At 36.9% G+C, this 22,296-nt stretch overlaps 1 protein-coding gene across 7 annotated transcripts in view; it reads right to left on the reverse strand.

Annotated features, from left to right (window-relative positions):
- The window catches only part of TASP1 (taspase 1), a 79,227-nt gene that overhangs the window by 28,946 nt on the left and 27,985 nt on the right, over positions 1–22,296 (reverse strand). For all 7 annotated transcript variants that reach the window (XR_014183552.1, XM_082047869.1, XM_082047867.1 and 4 more), the window contains 3 exons: positions 14,752–14,858; positions 10,127–10,246; positions 9,162–9,240 (listed from right to left, as the gene is read on the reverse strand). Coding sequence is in view for 6 of the 7 variants with exons in the window: in XM_082047869.1 (XP_081903995.1) it covers positions 9,162–9,240; positions 10,127–10,246; positions 14,752–14,858 (306 nt within the window). In the remaining variant the exon portion in view is untranslated. The remainder of the gene's footprint in view (positions 1–9,161; positions 9,241–10,126; positions 10,247–14,751; positions 14,859–22,296) is intronic.

A 22,296-nucleotide genomic window follows, 5' to 3' on the forward strand; every position in this document is an offset into this window, starting at 1 on the left:
TTGCTATAGACTTTAGTCCTTAATTTGAGCTTCACGCAAGAAACTAAGGATTAAATTACTGTTTTTTTTCCTCAGCACAGCGACTTCTCTTTTTCTATTTCTAATGCTTGAAATAACCACAAGAGGGGAAAGAACACAGCACAATATAAGCTGGACATCTTATACAATGCACACTCTGCGTCTCGTAATGTTCTACCAATGGAACCAAGATGGCAAGTGAAAGGGAGGCCTTCTGCAAAGCCAGGGCCTCCGAGCAGTGTGTCAGAAAGAAATTGTTTTTCTGCTTCTTTTGATGGGAGATGCTTTCAAGTCAGGAAATTAGAAACAGGTGTGCCAGAGGGCACACACACATCCATGCACCACACTGAAAAACACGCGTTTTCAATTTTCAGACATGAAAGAGACTCCTGTTGAATGGAAGGAGAAATGAAAATCTAGCTTGCTTTCTGCGAGCCATAAGCAGAGAGCTTATGGAGCTTTGACAAGCTGCTGGAGCCAGTCGAGCTATTGAAACATACGGTACCTCAAGACAAAGTGTTGGAACTTGTTTTAAAGGAGTACAAAATGGAAACTTGCATTACTCACATTCATTTGAGAATGGAAAAATTAATCTAGTTTACTCCCCTGCCAAAGTATGACTCTTCTCTTTTCAGAAGCTAAAGACAGAAGTTACAGGTTATCTGTGTTTTATTATCTATTCCAGAGTCTGAACCTGGTCCTGTTAAGTTGTTTCAACTTTGATATTATTTTCAGTTAAATAGTAGTGCCTATAAAAGAAATGTCAGTAAACAAGTTAAAAAATTACTATTTCTGCTTTATTTCCTGAATAAATTCTAGTTATGCCTAATGGAAACACAGTGAAACCTGTGTTTTAGTACACTCTGGTTGTCATTACCAGCATCTCTAGAAAGAGCTGACTGAAAACTTGCAAGTCAATGATTTTAAAAAACAAAATACAGTACAATCAAAAGATTATGCTGGCAAAATATTGAAACAGTTAGTTACATATTAAAATTAAAATTTAAAGTCCAATTCTGCAAAGGCATAAAATGCTGCAGACTAGCATAAATGCACTACAGTACTAAATTAAAGTTGCACAACTCTCTTCTTTCTGTACTCCTATCAGCTGCTGCATCTTACTGACCTGGTGCCAGGAAGAACACCTGCAAACAAAGTCCGGTCCAATTCCTAGAGCATCAATCCTGGAGGGATCAATGGAGCACATTCTTGCTGCAGACAGAAAATTCTTAGATGATCAAACTTCTAAACTAACAAACACTCACTAAGAATATGCAAATGGCAATTTTTCAAAAGGCTGTAACTTCAGTAAGATTGGGTAGGTTTCAAAGATAACAAAGACAAATTCAGCATCCAGGCAAACTATGTCTTAAAGTATCTTCTCTAAGGAAAGGTGAGAAAATACTTTCTGTATTTTTAAGTTTTTAATATGGGCAAATAAACTAAAATCACTCTGAAGAACAACTCATACAGCTTTTCTACAATTTGACAAATAAGAAAAAAAAAGGCTAAAGAGTTAAAATATGCCAAATGTATGAATCCTTCACTTCTAAATAGTGGGAAATGCTAGATAACTTTGACTATTAAAAAGAGCTATTTGCTTCAATTATCACAAACAAGAAGAATTTCAGATATACCTCCAAGAAAGGTTAGAATGATGAAAAAATGGAGTTCCATTACAGAGGATATGCATTTTTACATTCTCCTTTACATTTAATATATTTTGAAAGATTAATTTCAGTCAAACTGAAAAGGAAAAAGCAAACTCTCTTTTGCCTCGGCTTTCATCAGAAGCTTTGTTGCTATTGATCTCTTCCTAAAAATACTACACCTTTCCAAACTACATCACTTTTGTCATTTAAGATTTACAGGAAAGGAAGATAGTAGCTTAATATATAAGCTAACTACATGTATGAGATTATTTTCTCCCAATCACAGAAAAATGTTTGAAAGCAGAGTTAAGTTTGCCACTGTCCCCATTTATCTTGATATCCTTGCATCTGTTTCAAAGCATTTGGGCAAGACATGGCAAACGGGAACAGGACTAAGAGCATTGAGAGGACAAGACGGTGCTGCATGGCCGGCTGCTGCCGCCACTAATGAACACCCTGATCCGCAGCAGCAGGGCTTCTGCAGGAGACACCACTTCCAAGAAGCCCCTGCTACTTCATCTTTACAATATATTACTACAATAAGTCCAATTAAAATTTCAAGAGGCAATAAGCACTCTCTGATTGTTGCATCCATCCCGTTCTGCTTCAAAACAACCCTCCCAAAGGCCATTCAAACAACCGTTCTGATTATTTTGTGCACAAACCCCTCAGCTTTGAACACTGCGGTTCCGTGTTCACTTCTTCACGCTACCATTCTCACAAATCATCTCTGCCTGGTGCTTCCTCTCTCTCCGTACAGCCTCGTGGTGGTGGTTTGGCTCACTGTAACAATGACATAACTCTTCTCCATATGCAGCCGCTTCATCTGTGATGCATTAAAATTACCTATTATTCCCCAAATCTTACAGGACCAGACTGATTTTGAGAGATAACACAGATTTCTACAAAGACAAACTGCACCATAGCATGTATCTCACATAGTGCAGCTCAGAGGATCTATACAGGATACAAGATTTGCATGTGAAATCCCTCTGGTCGTTTGGAGCACAGACTCCAAAGGACGAAGGCCAGACAGACAAACAGCACCAGCCCAGGTATCGGCAGTCACTGGATCCCAGCCCTCAACACATGGGGATCACAAAGCCAAAGCCCTACATCATAAGTCAATTTATTGGTGTTAAACCTTCCCTAAAAAATATTTAATCCACAGATTTGCATATCACTGTGGTTCCTGTCAAAAATGAGTTTAACTCAGAACATTGGCTTCATAAGGAAAGAGGGAAATTGGCTTCACTGGGAGGAATTGGCTTCATTGAGGGAATTGGCTTCATGGGCTTCCGTAAGGAGAGAGGGAAATGTTCCTGTTCCATTTTGCTAGCAAAAGCAGCCATGAGCTACACAATGGACTAGGAAGAAGAACAGATATGAACAAGTAAAAGTTTGAACAGCAAAAGGCAGGGAGCAGAAGAGTGAACATACTTATTTCCTTATGAATAAGGATTTAAAAAAAAACAAGAGAACCCTCCTTGAGCAGGGAACTGGACTAGATGATCTCCAGAGGTTCTTTCCAAGCTAAACCATTCTGTGACTTTTCACAATACAAAATGTGTTATTTTTTACTTCATGGAATGGTACATCATATATATGTATGTATAACAGCTTTTAAAGTATTTTGATGTAATCCCTAAAATGCCTTTATGAGAAGAGAGGCCACTGCTCTTGACCAGAGATCTTAACAGTCATTCCCTTAGGATCTTGGTGAATTCACCGGCACAAGAAATCGTGAAGGGAGTCAGGCACATGCTACTTATTTACACAGAATACATACGGTCTCTATCTGCCTTCATTAAAACATGGCTGTTACCTGTACCTGATTTTCATTCAGTCAGTAACAGACTCTGGGCAGGGGAGCAGAGCAAGGCATCATTGAATAACTTCTCTTAGGCTGAATCCTCACCTACACCTCACTTTGGGTCCAGAAACCAGATATCCCTGCTGTTTTCTCAACAAAACACCAGTTCAGGCTCAGTCCTCAAGCCCAATTATATTTGTTAACATGTTTAATTTTTCTGAAAGAACTCAATAAATTGAAAGATTCGACTCCTTTTTCTTTAGGATTATAAACCCCATTTAAACTCTCCCTAGGACATCAGATCACGGTACCTTTCCTATCTCAAATATTCTCCTCAGAGGGAGTAAAAGCTGGAGACTTTGCAGCTTTGTGGTACAGAATTTCTGCATTTAAGTAATGCAAGACCTTCTGTGCATCTTCAGAAATGCAACATTAAAAGGTTTGCGGGTTTCAATGGCTGACACACATATACAAAGCACGTTCTTGAAGAATGGGTAAATATGCTTCCTACTGCCTACTGTTGTAAAGATGTAAAAAAGGGAACGCAACTTTATTCTTGGTCTCTACATTTCCACTCAAAAATTCCACTTATAGTTGCATTTTCAAAGCCTCCAGCATCAACAGTTTCTGTAAATTTTATATTTACCTTTATATATTGAAGGTCCTGTATATTCAAAGAGAATTATTACTTTTCAAGGTATCTCTGAGGAAAAGCACAGCCTGCCTCTTACCCCAGTAGTATTATTTCTGGCACAGTTAGTAGAGGAATATTCACAATCATCATGGATAGTCCAACTGGAAAAGAGATTCCATGTCACACTTGATATTATTTTGAATGAGAAGAATATACACAAAGTCTTTGATTCCTATTATGTTCAGGAAAAAAAGGAAATGTTTTCTTCAAGTACAGCCAAAGAATGGACTATTGTTTCTCCTGTGGTCAGGGTTTGTTCACAAATGTTTTTGCTCCAAATAATACCCATCTTCCTATGTTTACATTCATATACCAACAAAAAACATTCACTAGAGTTCCACGCAGCCTTAGGAGTGTGGTTTTGGCCTCTTTTTTTGGGGGGGCTCGAGGTGGTGGGGGTGTTTACAAGGTTTTAAAGTCTCAAGATTTGTCTTCTGCTGTTTCTCCAAAAGCCAGTTTAGCTGTTTCTTACATTTATACCACATAAAGGCCACTGGCCATGCTCATGTCATTAACAAGCTTTCACTCTGTCCCTATCATCATTCTAGCACGGAACGGTGCTTACATGAATGTTGCTATGTGTCACTGCTAGGGTTGCCCAGGTATCTTAGCTATGCCTTCAACATTCTCTGAATTTCTTGAATTTTAATACTGGTTTTGAGATACACACAGAATTCCTCCAATGTTTATAAATATATACATATATATATATATGAAATTCAGAGTTCATATGTTGAAATGTCTCCAAAAGTAAATTCTAAAAAATCAGAAAGATTTTACTTGTTTTACACTGAGATTACAGAATAAACCTTGAATAAAAGGCCCCTTATTTTCACAGTCGTTTCTAAGTTCCACTGTCTCCCCCATCCTGTCTTCAGAAAGTCTTCATCTTTTGATTTCAGTTGTTCCACCTCCTGTTAAACTATATCCATAAAATATGAGTTTTACAATATCCTGTGTTTTATAAACCATGAAGTAACTTTTGAAAAGCCAAAAAAAATAAAATCAAAGACAGTGTGGCTAAACAAGGCCAAGGCGCTGTTAGAGGTAAGAAAATACTGTTCAAAAAGTTGAAGTCATGCCCAAACAAGTTCAGAACCACCACCTTTGGCACATTCAATATAAAATCAGGTTAAAAATGGCCAAAAATATTTGAGAAGCAACTTGGTAAAGGCATAAGAACTAATAGCAAATCCTCCTCGAACATACAAAAAGCAGGAAGCCTGCCAGCATCCACAGGGCCAACAAATGATCAAGATATAAAAGCATGTCTTCAAATAATACATGGCCACTGAAAGAAAGCTACAGGAATTTGGAAGTACTTTTATGGTAATGCTTTCTTTTCTTTGTTTTTTCTCTTTTAATGAGGAAGCTACTGAAAGTTATGCCTCAAACTGAAGCTTCAATAGAAGGATTTTAGAACAAAATAAATAGAAATTATAAAACCTACCGTGTTACTAACCATGCCATTTAAACTAACACTTTTTCCAAGAAAGCTTCTACAAAGGTAAACCATCACAGAAAGACATAACTGGCCTTCTAAGTGCAAAAACAAACAAATCTTGAGGAATCATCCTAACCTATTAAAACCAGAGGTATCTACAGCTTATAAAGTCCCAATATCACAAATTGCTGGAAGTTTGGAGAACACAGTGAAGGTGCTTTTCCCCATCCCATGTTGTTCCTTGGAGACCTACAAACACCCTCTCTATCTGAAATAGGACACCAAACCATCTGGAGCTGCGGCTCGACCCAGTCTGTCCGTTCTTACATCCCTGCCAACTCTGCATGGATTTCAATACGCAAGAGTTTGGATTCTCTATACTTTGAATTAGGATTTCAAAATCTCCCCACACCAGAGGTTTTCCTCAACTGGTTTGACATTTGCTGCTCATAGCCTCCAAAACTCAAAGGCATGATCAATTTCATAAGTATGGAAGCAAATATAGAAAACCTGGCCCTTAGAAATTGCTTGTAGGAAAGTGATGCCAAAGAACATCCTTTTTCAAGACCAAATATAGAGCTTGATGTACTAAAATCAAGGTTTGAATTTCCACCCCCAGCTATCACTAATACAAAGTTCAAAAGCTTAAAACAGCAGGAATGCAAAACCTTTTATGTCCCAAAGAATCTTTAAGTTAAAATTATTTTGTTTAACATATATTAATACTTAGTAATTTAGACCATACTTTTGGTAAAGCTTTAAGGGAAGCAGTTAAACTTTCCTCTTCATTCAAGATTTTTGTTTTAATTACAAATGTGGTTTGATGAACTAAAGACTCTATGAAATCTTTCAATAATAAATATTAAAAATCTACACATAATGTACTCAATACACACAGCAACCAAAGCCTAATTGTCTTCCCCCCCCAATACAACAGAAGAAAAATCCCCTGTAGAAAATGGTAGGATAACTTTGTGCCAAATTTACCACTTAAAGACAAATTAAAATGTAAAAACACGTGAAATTAAAACAATGAAATGTTAAATTGTGAAAAGCCCATAAATCTAAACCGATTGTAAATTTCAGTTTTAAGTACTTATTTTAAATGTGTTTACATAGAAGTGTATAAGTATGTTAAATGAAACATGAAATGAATATGCATGCACACACAGTTTTTACTTAGACGTAACATGCAAGTTTCATTTGTTGCTATTTTTTTTAAATGTATGTCCGCACAAAACCAATTTAGAAACCTACAAGAGGTGGGTATAATCACTGCTACAAATACAGTCTAGTTTGATTTTACTACAGATATATCAAGTGAAAAAACACTTATAGAATCCCAGAATGGTTTGGGTTGGAAGGGACCTTAAAGCTCATCTAGTTCCAACTCCTGCCATGGGCAGGGACACCTTCCACTGGACCAGGTTGCTCAGAGCCCCGTCCAACCTGGCCTTGAACACTCCCAGGGATGGGGCATCCACAGCTTCTCTGGGCAGCCTGTTCAGTGCCTCAGCACCCTCTTCTTCTCTTAGGAAGCTCTGTCAATTTTAGACAAGTTTCATTCTTTCAACCTTTCCTATAATTTAATTTTTCCATCCCTCTATCCCTTAACTAACTTCATGGTTCACATTTTTGGATACTCATCTTTTCAATAAGGGTCAGGCATCAATATATTTTTAAAATGCACTAAACATAAAATACATTATAAAACAAAACATTATGAGCTTCTGAAAATGGAAAAAAGAATGGTATTGATTACAGTTCCCACTTCCTGTAAACATTTCTATCTCCCTCTCTCTCTCACACACACAAACACTTTAAAGGAAAGCCAGCAACAAGAGTTTAATTAAACACCGCTAGTCTGAATTTTGAATCACTGAATAAACAGATGGCCATGCTTCATAAAACGTTAGCAGTCTATTTCAATTAACCGGGATTGGTACTAAAGTAATGTCATGGAAGCTAGAAAATTTGAACCAAAGAAACATATATATGTGTGTGATAGTTATAAATAACATTAAAGTATTTACCACTGTATAAAATTGGTACCAGCAAAAAGAAAGGGGATTTCTCTTTAAGGCCATCATTAAACCCAGACATCTCCTTTAAATGTATTGGGACTTCAAATCCAGCTGACTTTGAAAACAGAGTTTTAAAAAATTCAATAAAGGTGTCCTTCTCAGCTTTTCCACCATCTCTAATATTGGACTTAGACTTGCTAATTATTATGGTCCCAAATATTGCAATATTTACATGTATTTGCTTACATAGGTAAGCATTTATTAAACTAAATCAATACAGTGTTCCTTGAGTAGAAAGATCTTCCAACACTTCTGCATTCAGTAGGACTTTCCTTCGCTTAAGTACCAAAAAGGACACTCGCTATTACAACATTAAATTTAAACATCTACACAGATTTTCAACAGCCCAAGACAGACTTAAATACAGGGGAAATTTGAAAGGTATATGACTTTGAACTTGAATTTTTTTTTTACCATCTTTTTACCAATTTTCATGTTTTACTATTTGTGACTGTTCATACAACTAGAAAAAAAAAAAAATGAAATGCAGCCTTTTCAAATGCTTTTATGAAGGAGTTGCAAAGTCTAAGTAACTCCCACATAACTTCACCTTAAAGCTTTTGTGTTCTACAGTATTCACCCGGTACCATATAACAATACAATTGTCTTTTCGCTGTCTGTTTCTGTCAAGCCAAAACAACCTGTCTTACATTCTCAGATCTTGCACTACAGTATGAGCTATTTTCCCAGTTATCTTTAGTTGCTTTTGGTGTTTGTGGTTTTGTTTTGAGAATACCAACTGACAGCTGGCTGATAGGCTTCATCTGAACAAAATACGTTTGCATGTAAAGGATCCTGAGACTTCCAAATGGAAGAGAAGCTACCCTAATTCTAACATGACTTTCACAATTTCTAAATAAATGTTTTCCAAGGCACTCTAATAATTTAGTTCTGCCTTTTCTCCTTCCTTTTGAGAGGAAAAGAGATGAAGATGAAGAACAAATTCATTTAAATATTCACTTAAAATAGTAATAAAATATTTTGGAGGTAAAAATGCTGTGTGTAGCATTTTTGTACCCAAGGGACCCTCTATGTTAAAGGGCGCTCTAATTACCTTAGTCCTGTACAGAATGCATCCAGTCACAGAAGAATTTTGTGTTTAACGCCATATCAGGCTTATAAAAGCACTTCTTTACAGGAAGATGGGTCCCTTCATACATAACAAACACGGTATATCCTTTCAGTGAAACACAAAATCTTTTAAATAGGATAAAAATTCACATGGTTGTTAATTAAGTAAAAAGATCAATATAAGCAACCAACAGAGAGTAATTAATGGACTTAAAGACAGTACTGACAAATATATTTATGTGTAAACAAATGATACACACGTACCACGTAGCCTGGAAATAATATTATAATTCACCATTCATAGAAATATTTTATTTGGAATTTGTAAACTAATTACAGAGAAAGATAGCAACTTTTAAAAAATATTGATAAAAGTAGTAAATACCTGAAGTACTCACAGCAGTGGAGTAAGGGGTATGAGCTCCTGTATTTTCAGCCCAGCAGCCACAACCATAAAGAGCTGCCTAAGGAAAAAAGTATATCTTTCATAAATTTAAGTATCCAAGGTTTTTAGTTTGTTCCTTTCCCTTAGTTTTAAACAAAAACAAAACCCAAAACACCAACACACCAAAAAAACAAACAAAACCAAACCCTACACAACAAATAAAGAAACCCAGGAAAAATTCAACTATTAATAACAGTCAAAAAAGCAATTCCAATTCATTTTGCTATGTCTTCCATTACTATTCTTCAGAACTGAGTGATTATCTTCGAGGTGTGGTATTCTAACCTAAGTTTACAAAAATGAGGATACAGATCCCAAAAAGAGAAAATTTCTATTTGTAGAAAGTCCCTTTCACTCTGCTATTCCAAAAGAAAACCTTAACTACATTTCCAAAGAGAACTCCTTATAGAACAGTGGCAAAAGTTGACCAGAAATACAGCTATAAAGCAACGGAGTTATGACATTGCTGATGCAGCTCAAAATTCCCTTGCCGAATAACAATAAGGAATGCCTATACCTGATGTGTCCTTTGTCACTTCAGCCAATTCACAAGATAATTTTACAATTAAATTATTAGGACAACTTCCTTAATATTAATGACAATATTATTTAAAAGCGTTTTAAGCATTTCAGAGACTATTTGTGGTATCAAGGAGGTGATGAAGCCCAAGTAATTAAGTTACTAATGGCTTTGGCAAAAGGTAACTGACTATAGAACAGTTTCTTACCTATCAATGTTTTATAACACTGATGGAGGACACTAAAAACAAAACTTGCATTCCAATGCAGTGATAATGCCTCTAGAGTTTAATGTGAAGGAAGGGAGAGTAACAGTTTGCTATCACAGCTCTTGTTTAGTGCCACAATTCCTGAACAATCATTTTCAACTGAAAAAGCATGTTCACCTGACCAACTCTTCCAGGATGCTTTAGTGCTAAACCTCCACTGGAGACAGCAGCAGCAACATTTCCTTCTTGGTCAACAACGACTGCACCAACTGTATCCAATGTTCCTGAGTCATTCTCCTGCGGGACACACAAACAGAAACAACTACTAAAAATAGGATATTGAACTCAGATTATCCTTCTTAGGAGTGTGCAAACTAATGTGCACAAAACCAAGTGACAGGCCGATTAACAAAACAGGTTCGTTGTCATGCATATTGTACCGATTGTGCTGCCATAAATCTTCCCAAAATGCTCTCTTGCCTCAGGACCTGAAAAAAACTTCTCTGGAAACAAGAAGGTAATAAATATCTCAGAACTCATTAAATGCTTAGATTACCAGCCTTTACTCACAAAAGCGTCAAAAATGCTGTTTTCTTAGTGGTGGGCACTTGTCCTCTAAGAAATGATTCAGCAACACATTCCAAAGAGGTCACATCAAAATGTCTTTCCCCAAAGCTTGAGATGGCATTTTTGGAGACTCTGATATTTAAAGCTATACATTATTAAAACAAATATCCACAAGAAGCAGCTTACCACATAAAGAGAAAATTCTGATATTGTGAGCAAGACAATAAATAGAAGCCTTGAGTAGAAATCTCCCCCAGGAGAGATTCTCTCTCCCAGACTTGTTCTCGGTTCAGCAATCTTTAGTGGCTTCTTGGTTGAACCAAATTACCCTTTGCTCCCTTTGGGTCACTAGCAAAGTGTCTTTACTTCCATCACTTGCTCCCCTGAGGTCTTCCAGCATTCATTCCTGATGCAAGCGCTCTGCCTGCTGTCTCACCAACACTCCAGCTGTCTCACCTTGGATCTTTCTGTCCTTCCTCCTTCCTTAATACACCACATTCCCTCACTCTAAGAGCAGTTTTCCCCTCCCTGTCTAGGCTTGCCCTAGATACCCTTCTCTACAGAACCCAGGCCAAGGCACTCGGACTTCATGCCCAATCACACGCTTTTGATGAGGCACAGCATGCAGTCTATATAAAATAAAATGAATAAACAAAACCAATATATCATCCATCACATACTCCAAAGATGAACGCTACTGTTGCAGAAGCCCTCCAGCCTTTAGCTGATCGGTTTTTCCTGTATAGACACTTACCTGCATTAAAAAAAATCCTATATAAACATCCAAGCAAAGAATCCCAATGGATATTAGGCTATCCATATAAACATATGTTTTCTGGACGAGGATCCAGAGGGAGGAAGGAAAAAAACCTCTAAACCAAATTATTCAAATTATCAATTCCCATCACCTATTAAAATTTCCTTGGACATACAATGTCATTCGTCAAGCAGAATTCTTAGGAGACTCATGCTGATGATACTCAGGCCACACTCAATTTAAGAGAAAACACTTCAGTTAATACTGCCACACTCTTAAAAGGAAAAATACACAATGCAACACTACAGTGTTCTACAGCACTTTTCAAGCAACTGGAACTCCTAAGCAGGAGTGTCATCCATGGCTTTTACTCAGAGTAACACTAAGTTTCTTCTCTTTACCTACACATAGATCTTCCTGAACGAGTTCTACACTCAGAAGCTGGCAATAACCATATTCAATATTAAAACAAAGATGTCCTAACAGTAAAGAAAAATAACTGTTTAGAAAAAGAATGGTGAAAAATTATGTATCTAGGGTCTCAGCTGGCATTAGGAGGAATAACAAATTGAAAAGCAGAGGAAGGTAAAAACCAGGATTAGGGAAGGCAAGAGAAGAAGAGAAGGGAATTTTGAGGACTGGAGTAAAGGTAGTAAGGAAAGAGCACATCCCCTTCCAAGTTGTGAAGACAAAAGAAAATTAAGGAACCCTTCCTTAACATCTCATGGGCAAATGTATTTCACATGCCCCACGACTGCTGGCCACAATCTAATTCAGGTATTTCTAACCCAGTTAGAACAACACTATTCAGTGGATTGAAAAGATCTTAAACAGCAGAGCAGGCTGCTCCCCGGAGGTGCAGACTCACATCCATGGAGTTTTTCAAGATCAGACTGGATAAAGCTCTTGCCAACATGAATTTTCCTATAATCAGATGATTTCTATACAGAGAACTACTAAACGTCTTCCACATACGTAAACTGCACTGGCAACCCTGTCATTTCTGAGACAGTGAATGAAGAGCTCATCACAATTTATCAAAGGAACTTTCCATACGCCTCCAAAAAAAAAAGGCCTCTAAGCTCCTGAAGAGTTCCAGAAGACTGCACCTGATGAGAAGACTTCCAATGTCACACTTTTCATCTCTTCAAACAATATAAATGTTGAAAAATAAAAAGTTCGCATGGCACCTTCAAGGTGATCAGTAACAAAAAATATAATGCACGAAATACTTCAAAGAAAAGAATGTATTTCTGTACAACAACGTATTTTTCTTTTCTAAATATGTTCAGTGTTATTGTCCCAATACAGTAGCTGAAAAATAAGGAACTGCCAATTCCATACATAAAATTCAAACTGTTGTGCACATACTTGAGTGCATATGTTAAACTAGATAAAAACCAAATCAGTTTTAGTAAACCTCAAATCAAATAATGTTGTTTATGGAGTTAAATAACTAGCCTACAAAAAAATAACCTACAAAAAATATTCATGTGCACTGGAAATTCTTAGTACCACTTATTCAAACCAATCTTACAAGTAACTTCAGCATAGAAGCATCAGTTACTTCTGACGTTTACTGGTGCTTGAGGTCTGAATTATCATACCCAGTCCCCCTATAATTATGTTTAGTTAATTCACACACAAAAATGATTTCTTAACTATGTAAGTCCATATGTAAGTCACTATGACTTTAAAAAAGTCTCAATTTTCACATCTTCAAAACTCAGTGAAGCTATTAATGGATCTTCGTGTGTGTAATCAAATAATGCTCTTACAAATCCTACATAGGGTAAACAATGAAAAATACAGCAAAGGGAATATTCCATTTACTCGAGTCCTTTAGTAAGTTACACTGCCTAGCTTTTCCATACAATCTTTATTAAATTTCAACAGCTTCTCACTCTTTTTGAGCTCAGTATAATCTAACTTTTATTGAAAAGCAGTTTTTAAAACTGTATGTTAATTTTTAGCTAGTCAAATTTATCAGCAGCTACAACTACCAGGTAATTTCAGCCATTTTTGGTGTACTATATTATCTCTTTACATAGGCCTTTTAGTTATGATTCCCATTCAACTGTTAGCATCCTTTCTACTTTGTTCTTCCCCCAACTTTCAAAATCTCAATTAAAGCTTGACTTTGACAAGAAGATCAACTTTGAATTATTCAAGTACTTAAAAGGTTTTTAAACAATTATTTTTAAACCTTTTATGAGAGCTTAGCTTTGACAGTACGAGTTTGGGGATCACATCATGTGGATTGTTCACACAGTTTGCTTTTCATCCCCCCTCCATGAGCAAGATGCGCCCAGAAAGTTGCCAAAACCTGTGTGTTCCGTTACTGGATTACTCACCGGTGAGTAGAGCTCTATTTGATCACCTCCTTTACCTACCCCATCACTGGCCTTTGGGGGTTGCACATGACTCTGGAGCCCTTGAAATTTCAAATTGCAGGTCAGTAAGCTCATGCATTGGCATATGTTTCAAGCATTGACTTGTCCCTTATTACATGAACAACAATGTACAGAGACCCCTCCTCCCTTGGGTACATTTTAACACCAGTAGTTTCACAAGGAGGTATGTGACATACCATAAAAAGGAAAGATTCCAAAATGAATAACTAACTTTCCCCCCCGCCTCTGTCCTTACTTTCTTCACAGGTCTTATCTCCTTGAAAATAGAAAAATTAGCACCCGCTAGGGAAAACTTCTTAGCTAAGAACATAAAACACCTAATTTAACACTGACTTGCACAGGCTACAGAGAATAAACTTTTCTGACAATTCTCTAGGATTGATGTAGTTGCATATGTTGATAGAAATAACATATAAGGTCAGTCAGCTTACCAAAGCAAAGAGAAACGGCCAGTTTGAAAGGCCACGGGGCCCCAAATGGAGCACAGGCATTTAATTGAATGAGCTATACTTTGATACTCAACAATAAACACAAATACTGTGATTGACATTCTGAGATGGTAACAAAGGCTCTGAATTCAAACTAAGAGTGAGGGAAACTGAGGGAATCCTAAATAGTTCTGTAGCACAAGTAATATGGGCCAGGTCAATGCTAGACGCATGCACAAATGCACATGTTTACCTACCTGTTATTTCAAATTTCACCAATTCCAGCTCCATAATGCAGTGCACTCAGGAAACATTAAAAAGTAGGAAACAGTGACAGAGATCCCAAGCTAAAGAAAATGTTTCAGCAAATAATTATCTGTCTTTACATTTGTCATATTTCCAGTTCAAAATGAGCAAAGTATTTTTCACAGCACAAACAAGATAAAAAGTGACAGTTTGGTTTTCAAATAGCAAGGCAGAAAAGTTTTAATTGCAATAAGTTATCATTATATCATCTAAACATTAGGATGGTCAAGGAGAAGTGGATTCTGATGCTACGTTAGTCTCATATATGACAGGAATTTTATTAGCAATCAGTGCAAGTTTAGGATGACAACATTTGAAACAGGAACTAACCTTTTCATTTGATTGTCTCCTTTTCTTTAGTTGAATGAGATCTGTTTCCACCTTTTCAGCCAACTCCAGCTTCCTCTTGTTCCTCTTAAAAGCTGCTAAACTAAACCCTACAAAAATAATTCAAAAGCATTTAACTAAGTAAAATTTACTTAATTTAAACAAATATTGGTAAGTTTACATTTTGGAGGTCATGCCACCCAAATATTTTTGTATATGCAAAAAGCATCACTAAAAAAGCCAACAACAATGTATTTAAGTTTCAGTACAACATGTTTACGCATTTTCCTAAGTGAAAAAAGTTCTGCTGTTGTTCAGCAACAGTGGTGGGTAAAATATCTGGTAGGAACAAGTCACTGAACACATATGGAAGCTGTGCTGGTCTAAACATCTCTCTGGCTTGCAAAGAAGCATCACTGCACAGAAGAGAGCGGAATAAGTGGCTTATGTTAAAATTATTGGGTTTGGCTGTAAATAGATACCATGTGAGCTCATTCTGATATCCATAAAATTAGGCTTCTATTTTATTATTTTAATTGCATATCTGTATGTTGACCCCTACATTTAAAGCCACACGATAGTCTAACAATATTTTTATGTTCCATAATCCAACGTAGTCTAAAGACCACCTAGGTATTGAAGAGACAAACATGTATTTTCCACATCTAAGTCCCACATTCAGAAAGGAAGTGTTCTCTAAAGTGCAGTAAAAAAATACATTATGCTTAAGAGAGCAAAATGACATATTCCCATTTTAGGCATTTCAGTTCATTAAAAAAGTGTAGATATTGACATATTTAAACTAGTTTTGATTTAATATTATCTACAGATTGTCTTTGAAATGTAGATAAAAGAGGAGGGGGGGGAAATGTCCTCTGTTGCTTGTTTAGTCATGTAAAAATCAAGCTATTAGAAGGGCAGAGCTCGACATAGGTAAGTCACAAATTCAACTGAAGTTAGAAGCATAGGTTTCCTATTTAATCTATAAAAAACTCACTTAAAATGAAATTCTGAATATAGCTACACCACTATTATTCGGAAGACTGGAACAGCTGCAAGAACTGTCTAGGAATAAAATCAATATTGCAGAGTCAACAGAACACAAAGCTTTCATTTACAATTTTCAAAGTACACAGACAGCGAGCATTTTACTTCTTTGAAACTCTCCCATGCAGGTGCCAAAATCACCTAGTGAACTCTCCTATAAAGCTGTTTTTAAGTATATAAAACTGGACCTGAAACTACCACAGTTGTTCAAGTATATAACCTGAAAGTAATGAGAAAGCTGGCACTTCTCTCCAAAAACCTGATGAATACCAGTTTCTTAAAACTGTAAACATATTAATCTGCCATCACCAAGAAAGGAACTCTTTCTGCCATACAGAGCTGATTAATGCAGCCACTTTGGACAATACGTTTCTATGTTTGAAATGAGGTCTAAGAGGTAAAAAACAAACACTTGAAAAGGGGGAGCAGGAAAAGAATCATTTTAGTCTATTACTAATTGGGGGTGGGGAGAAACAGACAAAAAATTCACCCGCAGATGAAGAATTTGTTAATAAGAAGTACTGCAAAATAAACCAAGCCAGTACATTGTTTTTAATAGAATTTTTAAACAAGAGAGCCTGTAAGTTGACATTACTTCAATAAATCTAGGAAATACCTATGGGCAGAGCCACAATACGGGTGAGTAAGCGTGGTGCCTGGCCTTAGTACTCCTCAAAATAAGTATTACACAGGAATAAATATGCCTAATCCTGTTACTTGCTGCTGCCTTTGCCTCCTGCCAATTCAGAAAAGAGATGTACCTACAGAAGCAAGACAAATATTTTATACAAGGGTGCAGGAGCCCATACATGAAAACCAGGACGCAAGAAGTTTTCCTTGTACTCCAAAATCTAATGCTAGCGGTGGCCTGAAAACTTCTGCAATATTTGCATGTCACCACTTCAAATATATGCACAAAGATCCCATCAAAACTGGAGAACACATGGGCTGGTTCCAAGCTGCCTTGCCCGCTACACAAAGTGCAGCTGTACAGCCTCTCGGCATCACCACCCCAACTGTACCTTGGTTGCTACTTATCCTGCCATTTTTTCCACAACATACTAAATTCTCCAAGCTTAAGAGCAATGTTTCGGTCACCTAAGTCCCAAGTCTCTAGCTAAGCAATGAAACAATTTTCAGATTTTGCCTTGTGAGATTCTATTTGTCTTTTCAAAACAAGAAAAAAACCTGAAGATTTGCTTTGAAAGATGTAATTGTTCATAGTAATTTCATATCGGTATTGTTAATTTGAAGTGGTATCAGTAAGCTTGGAAATATAGGGCAGAAAACAGGCCATTATTAACGAAGCAGTATATGCTTTATTAGGCAATTAGAAGCACTATGTATGAAATTAGGCTGGCAATGTACCAACCATGTTTACAGAATGGATGACTCTATTCTACAAAGTAATAATGACAGCTGACAAGAAACTGTATTTAGTTCTCAAGTGTCAGAAATATTTTCAGTTCCTGGGTATCCCAACTGCATTTCATGTGCACGCTGGGATAAAGCCCTATCATGCATTTTTTCCTCTACTGCGTTTCTTACTTCGCTGGTCTCATATGTGGGAGAAGTGGTGCAGTGCATCAGAGAATCTTTTATTGGGCGATCAGATATCAAGAGCCCCAGGCTCTGCATATTTTAGATCATGTCAGACAGACAAAGAAGTTTTGTAGTAACATACAGTGATGCAGGAAGGGATCTTAGGAGGTCGCATAGTCCAGTCTCCTAAGAAAAGCAAGTCCAATTCAAAAGAGCTGCACAAGAACTTGTCAAGTTTTTAATATCTTCAAGGAGGGAGATTTCACAACTCCTCTGTTACAGTACTTCATTAACCACGTTTAAAAAAAAATTAGTCAAAACCTCATGTATTCTAATTTATGTCAGTCCTCTATGATCCTACCCCTGTGCAGACACACCACCATAACGAAGTAACGTAACAATTAAATGCACAAACACAGACCAGTCTACGCTGAGGAAGCTGGCAGGTTTGCCAAGTAAAATACACAAACTTGCCCAGTTTCCTCCATCATAATATCTACAAAACTTGATAATCAGCTCTTATTTGTGACAGGTTCTGTGATATTTACCACATTGGGAAGTTCATACTGCTCCACCAGACTGAGGTGCCAGGCATGATTCGGTACTTCTGCATGACATGAATTTCCATCAGAAACATCTGAGGGGAACAGATTGTTTGGGGGAAGTTCTTTTTCAAGGGTGGAAGAGGTTGCTTTTTAATATTGTGTCTCCCTTCCCAGATGAATTTACATGAATTAATGTCTTAATTCCATAACCCTTAAGTTTTGTTCAGTTTAGCATGAAATGTCTTGCCTTTCAATACTGTGAGGGAAAGAAAGTCTATTCAGACTTCTCCTTGAGTGGAAATTCTTGTGCTCGGGCTATATCCAACTTCAGACCAGTTATTAGGATCAACTTCCATCTGAAAGCTTAAGATTTTGTTTTAACAAGGACTGATGAAAAATTGCCTTTCATTACTTAGGGGAAATAATTACTATCAGTGATTATCAATTCCTCTTGGCAGGATAAAACAGCTAATACTTCCAAAGCGACCAGAGAATTGTGAAATAATAGACTGGTTTGTAAAACAAAGGCTAGCAATTTCTCTTTTATCCTGTAACATAAATTTATGCCCAACTTCAGATGACCAGATAAATATAAAATGTCTTGATTCTTAAATTTGATATTTTTTTTCCAGAATAAGGGAATAAAGGCTAAGAACAGGTGAAAGGCTGCCTGCTCTGTTTATTCCTGCCTTTGTGATGTTCTTTACATGTGAAACCACTATAAATGCCATCAAACTGGCTAGCACTGTGGTTGCTTTTTCTTGCTCTACAAGTGACAACAAAAACTGGAAAACATAAATGAGCTTCACACTAAACAAATGAAAGATGACATTGATTTTTTTTTTAAAAACATCCTGTAAGTTTGACCCTTGTCAAACAATATTTTTTAAGTTCAATAACACATTTTATGAACTAAAAAATAAAAATCCAGGATTCAAATGTGCTTGGTTAAAGATGCACAAATTACATGAAAAAATAACCCACTGAAAAATTATTTTGAAAATTAGCACTATACATAGAAGGAAAATGCCAGTTTAAGTTCATAATTCACATTAAGTCTAAAGCAAAAACTGAACTTTGTGGTGCAAGGATCAAGAAACTTGATTTGTCCTAAATGACAGTACAAAAAAACACTCTCACCTTCTCCAACAACACAGCATATTCCACACTTGGGAAGAGGAAAAGGACACAACCAAAACCAAATGCAATATAACTACATCAGCCTGATGTTGCCTGGGCCAATGAGAAAGGGAAGCAAGAGGGCAGAGCTTATTGACTGAGGAGGGGAGAAAGCTGGAAAAACAGAGGTAAAGGAGTAGATAGAATTTTAGTTTGGAAAATTCTTGGATCACAGCTCAGATGTATTGCTGCTGGAATCTACAGAAACGTATTTCACACACCATCCTTGGATTTTGCTCAAGAATTTAAACATTTAGATGAAAATCAAACATGCTTTCAGATGAAAGTCCCTGACGATCACCACCCTACACGGTAAGGGTCTGTACACTCCAACTCATTCTTAAAAGAATTGTCCCTCAGAAGCCACAGAGTACAACCAGCCATTCTGTTTTGCTTTCTCATGTATGCACAGTCTTTAAAAGCAACGCTCAAGCCTCATCCAGATTAAAACATGTCACGACTGACAACATAAGCATTTCAGAACCAGAACACTATTAAAAGCTCAGGACTCCAGTCTCACGTTTATGGTATTTACCACATGTCCCTGTGATGCAGCATGGGGTCCCTCCTTAAGAACGAATAATCTTCAAGGACCTCAAAACATCTTCCCAGTCCTCCGCATTCTCCTTTCAGCCCCGCAAGGTACCAACAGGAGCTACCCACATGTACTCTGTATGTAAATACACTGTATTTTGGGTCTAACTGTGCTAGATGGCAGAAGCACTGGGTGGAATACTTGGGCAGAGCAGAGTTCGAGAAGTTGAGACAAGTGGAGGGGATTGCAGTGGAAAAGGCTCCGTGGCTGAGCACAGGACAGGTGGAAGGAGTTCCCACTCAACACCACCACTCACCTGCATGAGAGGTTGGTATTAGCAGAGATGGTGCCAGAATGTGTGCTTGATAATATGATGTATTATATCTATAAATACATGAGAAAAAAAAATCTCACAGGCACATCTTGCTCAAAATTAAGAATAATAGAGATTTTCCCATTTTCAAAAGGTTCCATTGTTACTGATGAGAAAAGACCACAAGACCTTCATTGCATCATACATTAGCACTGGATCCTAATCTACGTTGTCATGGCTGGGTAATATATACAGCTTTTATACATGCTTTTTACATTGTTATCATCACTTTACAGAAAGAGATGAGTATGAAATTTTCAGCAAGCAGCTCAGCGGAAGAAAAAGAAAGAGAACATCGGTCTCTGAGGCAGTTCAGAGATGTCAACTGTGTAACAATTGTTTGCCATAAAACTTCTACATCATTTACTCATCTCTCGTATGAATCCCGTTGGCACTCTGACAGCCTGATCACTCCTATAACTCCTTTTACCTTTATACAATGTACTGTAAAAATTTAACCAAAAATCTTGACAGTTTTACTATATAATGATACAGCAACTCAGTAAATCAAAGACAACAATATTTTCCTTTCTACATAGCTCTTCTTAGTCACTTTTCACAGCCCACTAGAGATGATCCAGACAACAGAAGTAAGAGAAAAATTATTATAGAGAAAATTAGAATTGTCACGTTCATGGACTCCTTGAAACTACTGAACTGTATGTACAGAACTAAATGTAAGACTATGGCACTTTTTATTTTTCTCTTCTAATAATGGTAAAAGTCACATACCTACGTGTTAATTCTAGGTCTGTGTGCTTTAAGTCTGTAGCTGACAAGCTGTTTACCACAGTACACTAACACTTCTTGTCTAGTAAAAAGCCCTTGTTTCCTTAACATTCCTATGCTTTTGTAAGTCACATCTCTTCCGTTGCATATTTTCAGGCGAGGTAAAAAAATATCGAAGTGAACAACTAAATTTTCAAATAGAAGTTAACAAACACAAATCTCTAACACCACTAAATCACAAACCAAGTTCACGACAACATTAAAACCTCCCTATTTACAGTGGTTGAACAGCAAGCTGGGAACACAAACACCAATGTTTCTATTACGGACATAACAAATTATTATGCAACAAAACATTATGCAACCTATGACTATTCAGCGATCCTTGCTTAAAAGCAAACTGTAAATTGGAAATACTAAGAAATGACAAATAATATTTTGGAGTACAGATTGAGCTCTGACCAATCATATAGCACCCCCTGGCAGACACTTCTTTTAGTCAACTGAAAGAACCAGAAAGAACTTTCTACATTTTATCTTTCTATTCCTTATTAAAAGAGTATGCAACTATTGGAGGGAAGCAAATTACAAAGTAAATTAGTTAACCCACAGGAACTATAATGATCCAGTGAAGAATTCTATTGAGCAGTTGCTAAAATAATTGGCACAAATGAAAACAGACAAATTAAAATAAAGTTAATTTTAACAAAGCTTTTTAAAATGACAAATTAACACCATTTATGCTTGTTGTTGGGCCCAAAGACTACTAGTGCTGCTTTCCCATGTTGCCACACTTTGACAGAGACAGCGCCGTAAATGGAAAAAAACCTGGAACTCAGCATCGAAAGCATATAAAAGTATTAACATGTCTTTCTCAGAGCACTACTGTACAGATCTATTCTTTCTAACAGGAACTCAGGGTAAACTGTTGCTGGACACACTATTTCTTACACCTTCCTGGAAGAAATCTCTTTTTATTCCCTCAAACAGTTTTCCTGCTCCCTGGAAGATTTTCATTCAAAGCATCTTCTGGATAATTCAGCCCAACCTTTTTTCCTGGCTAACTTGTACTCTTCCTATTGGCTGCAGTGAGCTGTTTGGATTTCAGAACTGCAAGTGAACCTACAATATTATGTCCAGTTCCAAGCAGGGAGGATTTACATCATGTCTGGCCTTTTTTTTTTCCTTTCTTTTTTTAATTGCTAGTGAAAAACATACACTAACCAGAGTTCATTTACTTTGCATACTACAGAACAGAGATAGCAAGTTCTATCTCTGTTCTTTTAACAGTAGTTAAAAGACAAGCACCTTCTACCTCTTAGTTTCCTAAAACCAGATTAACCGAGCTTCCTAATGAAAGCCCTTGAGTTTCTCTCCAGATCTCTTTCATTCTCACTCTAAATACAAAGCAACAAAACATGGTCTAAGCCAGCACCCTGAGCCACTGACTGAACCTTGTAGAACAGTTGCGGCAATATGGCAAATGTTCTTCTTAATGCAATAATAGTGAAGCGCAGGAGAGAACTGGGAGCGCGGTGAGGTTTGGAAGAGAAGCAGCTTAAGTAGAGAATACTGGTGAACAGGGAGACATACGGTGT

Source organism: Streptopelia decaocto (assembly GCF_964273445.1).
Source record: "Streptopelia decaocto genome assembly, chromosome: 3".
In the NCBI taxonomy this organism is placed as follows: domain Eukaryota; kingdom Metazoa; phylum Chordata; class Aves; order Columbiformes; family Columbidae; genus Streptopelia; species Streptopelia decaocto.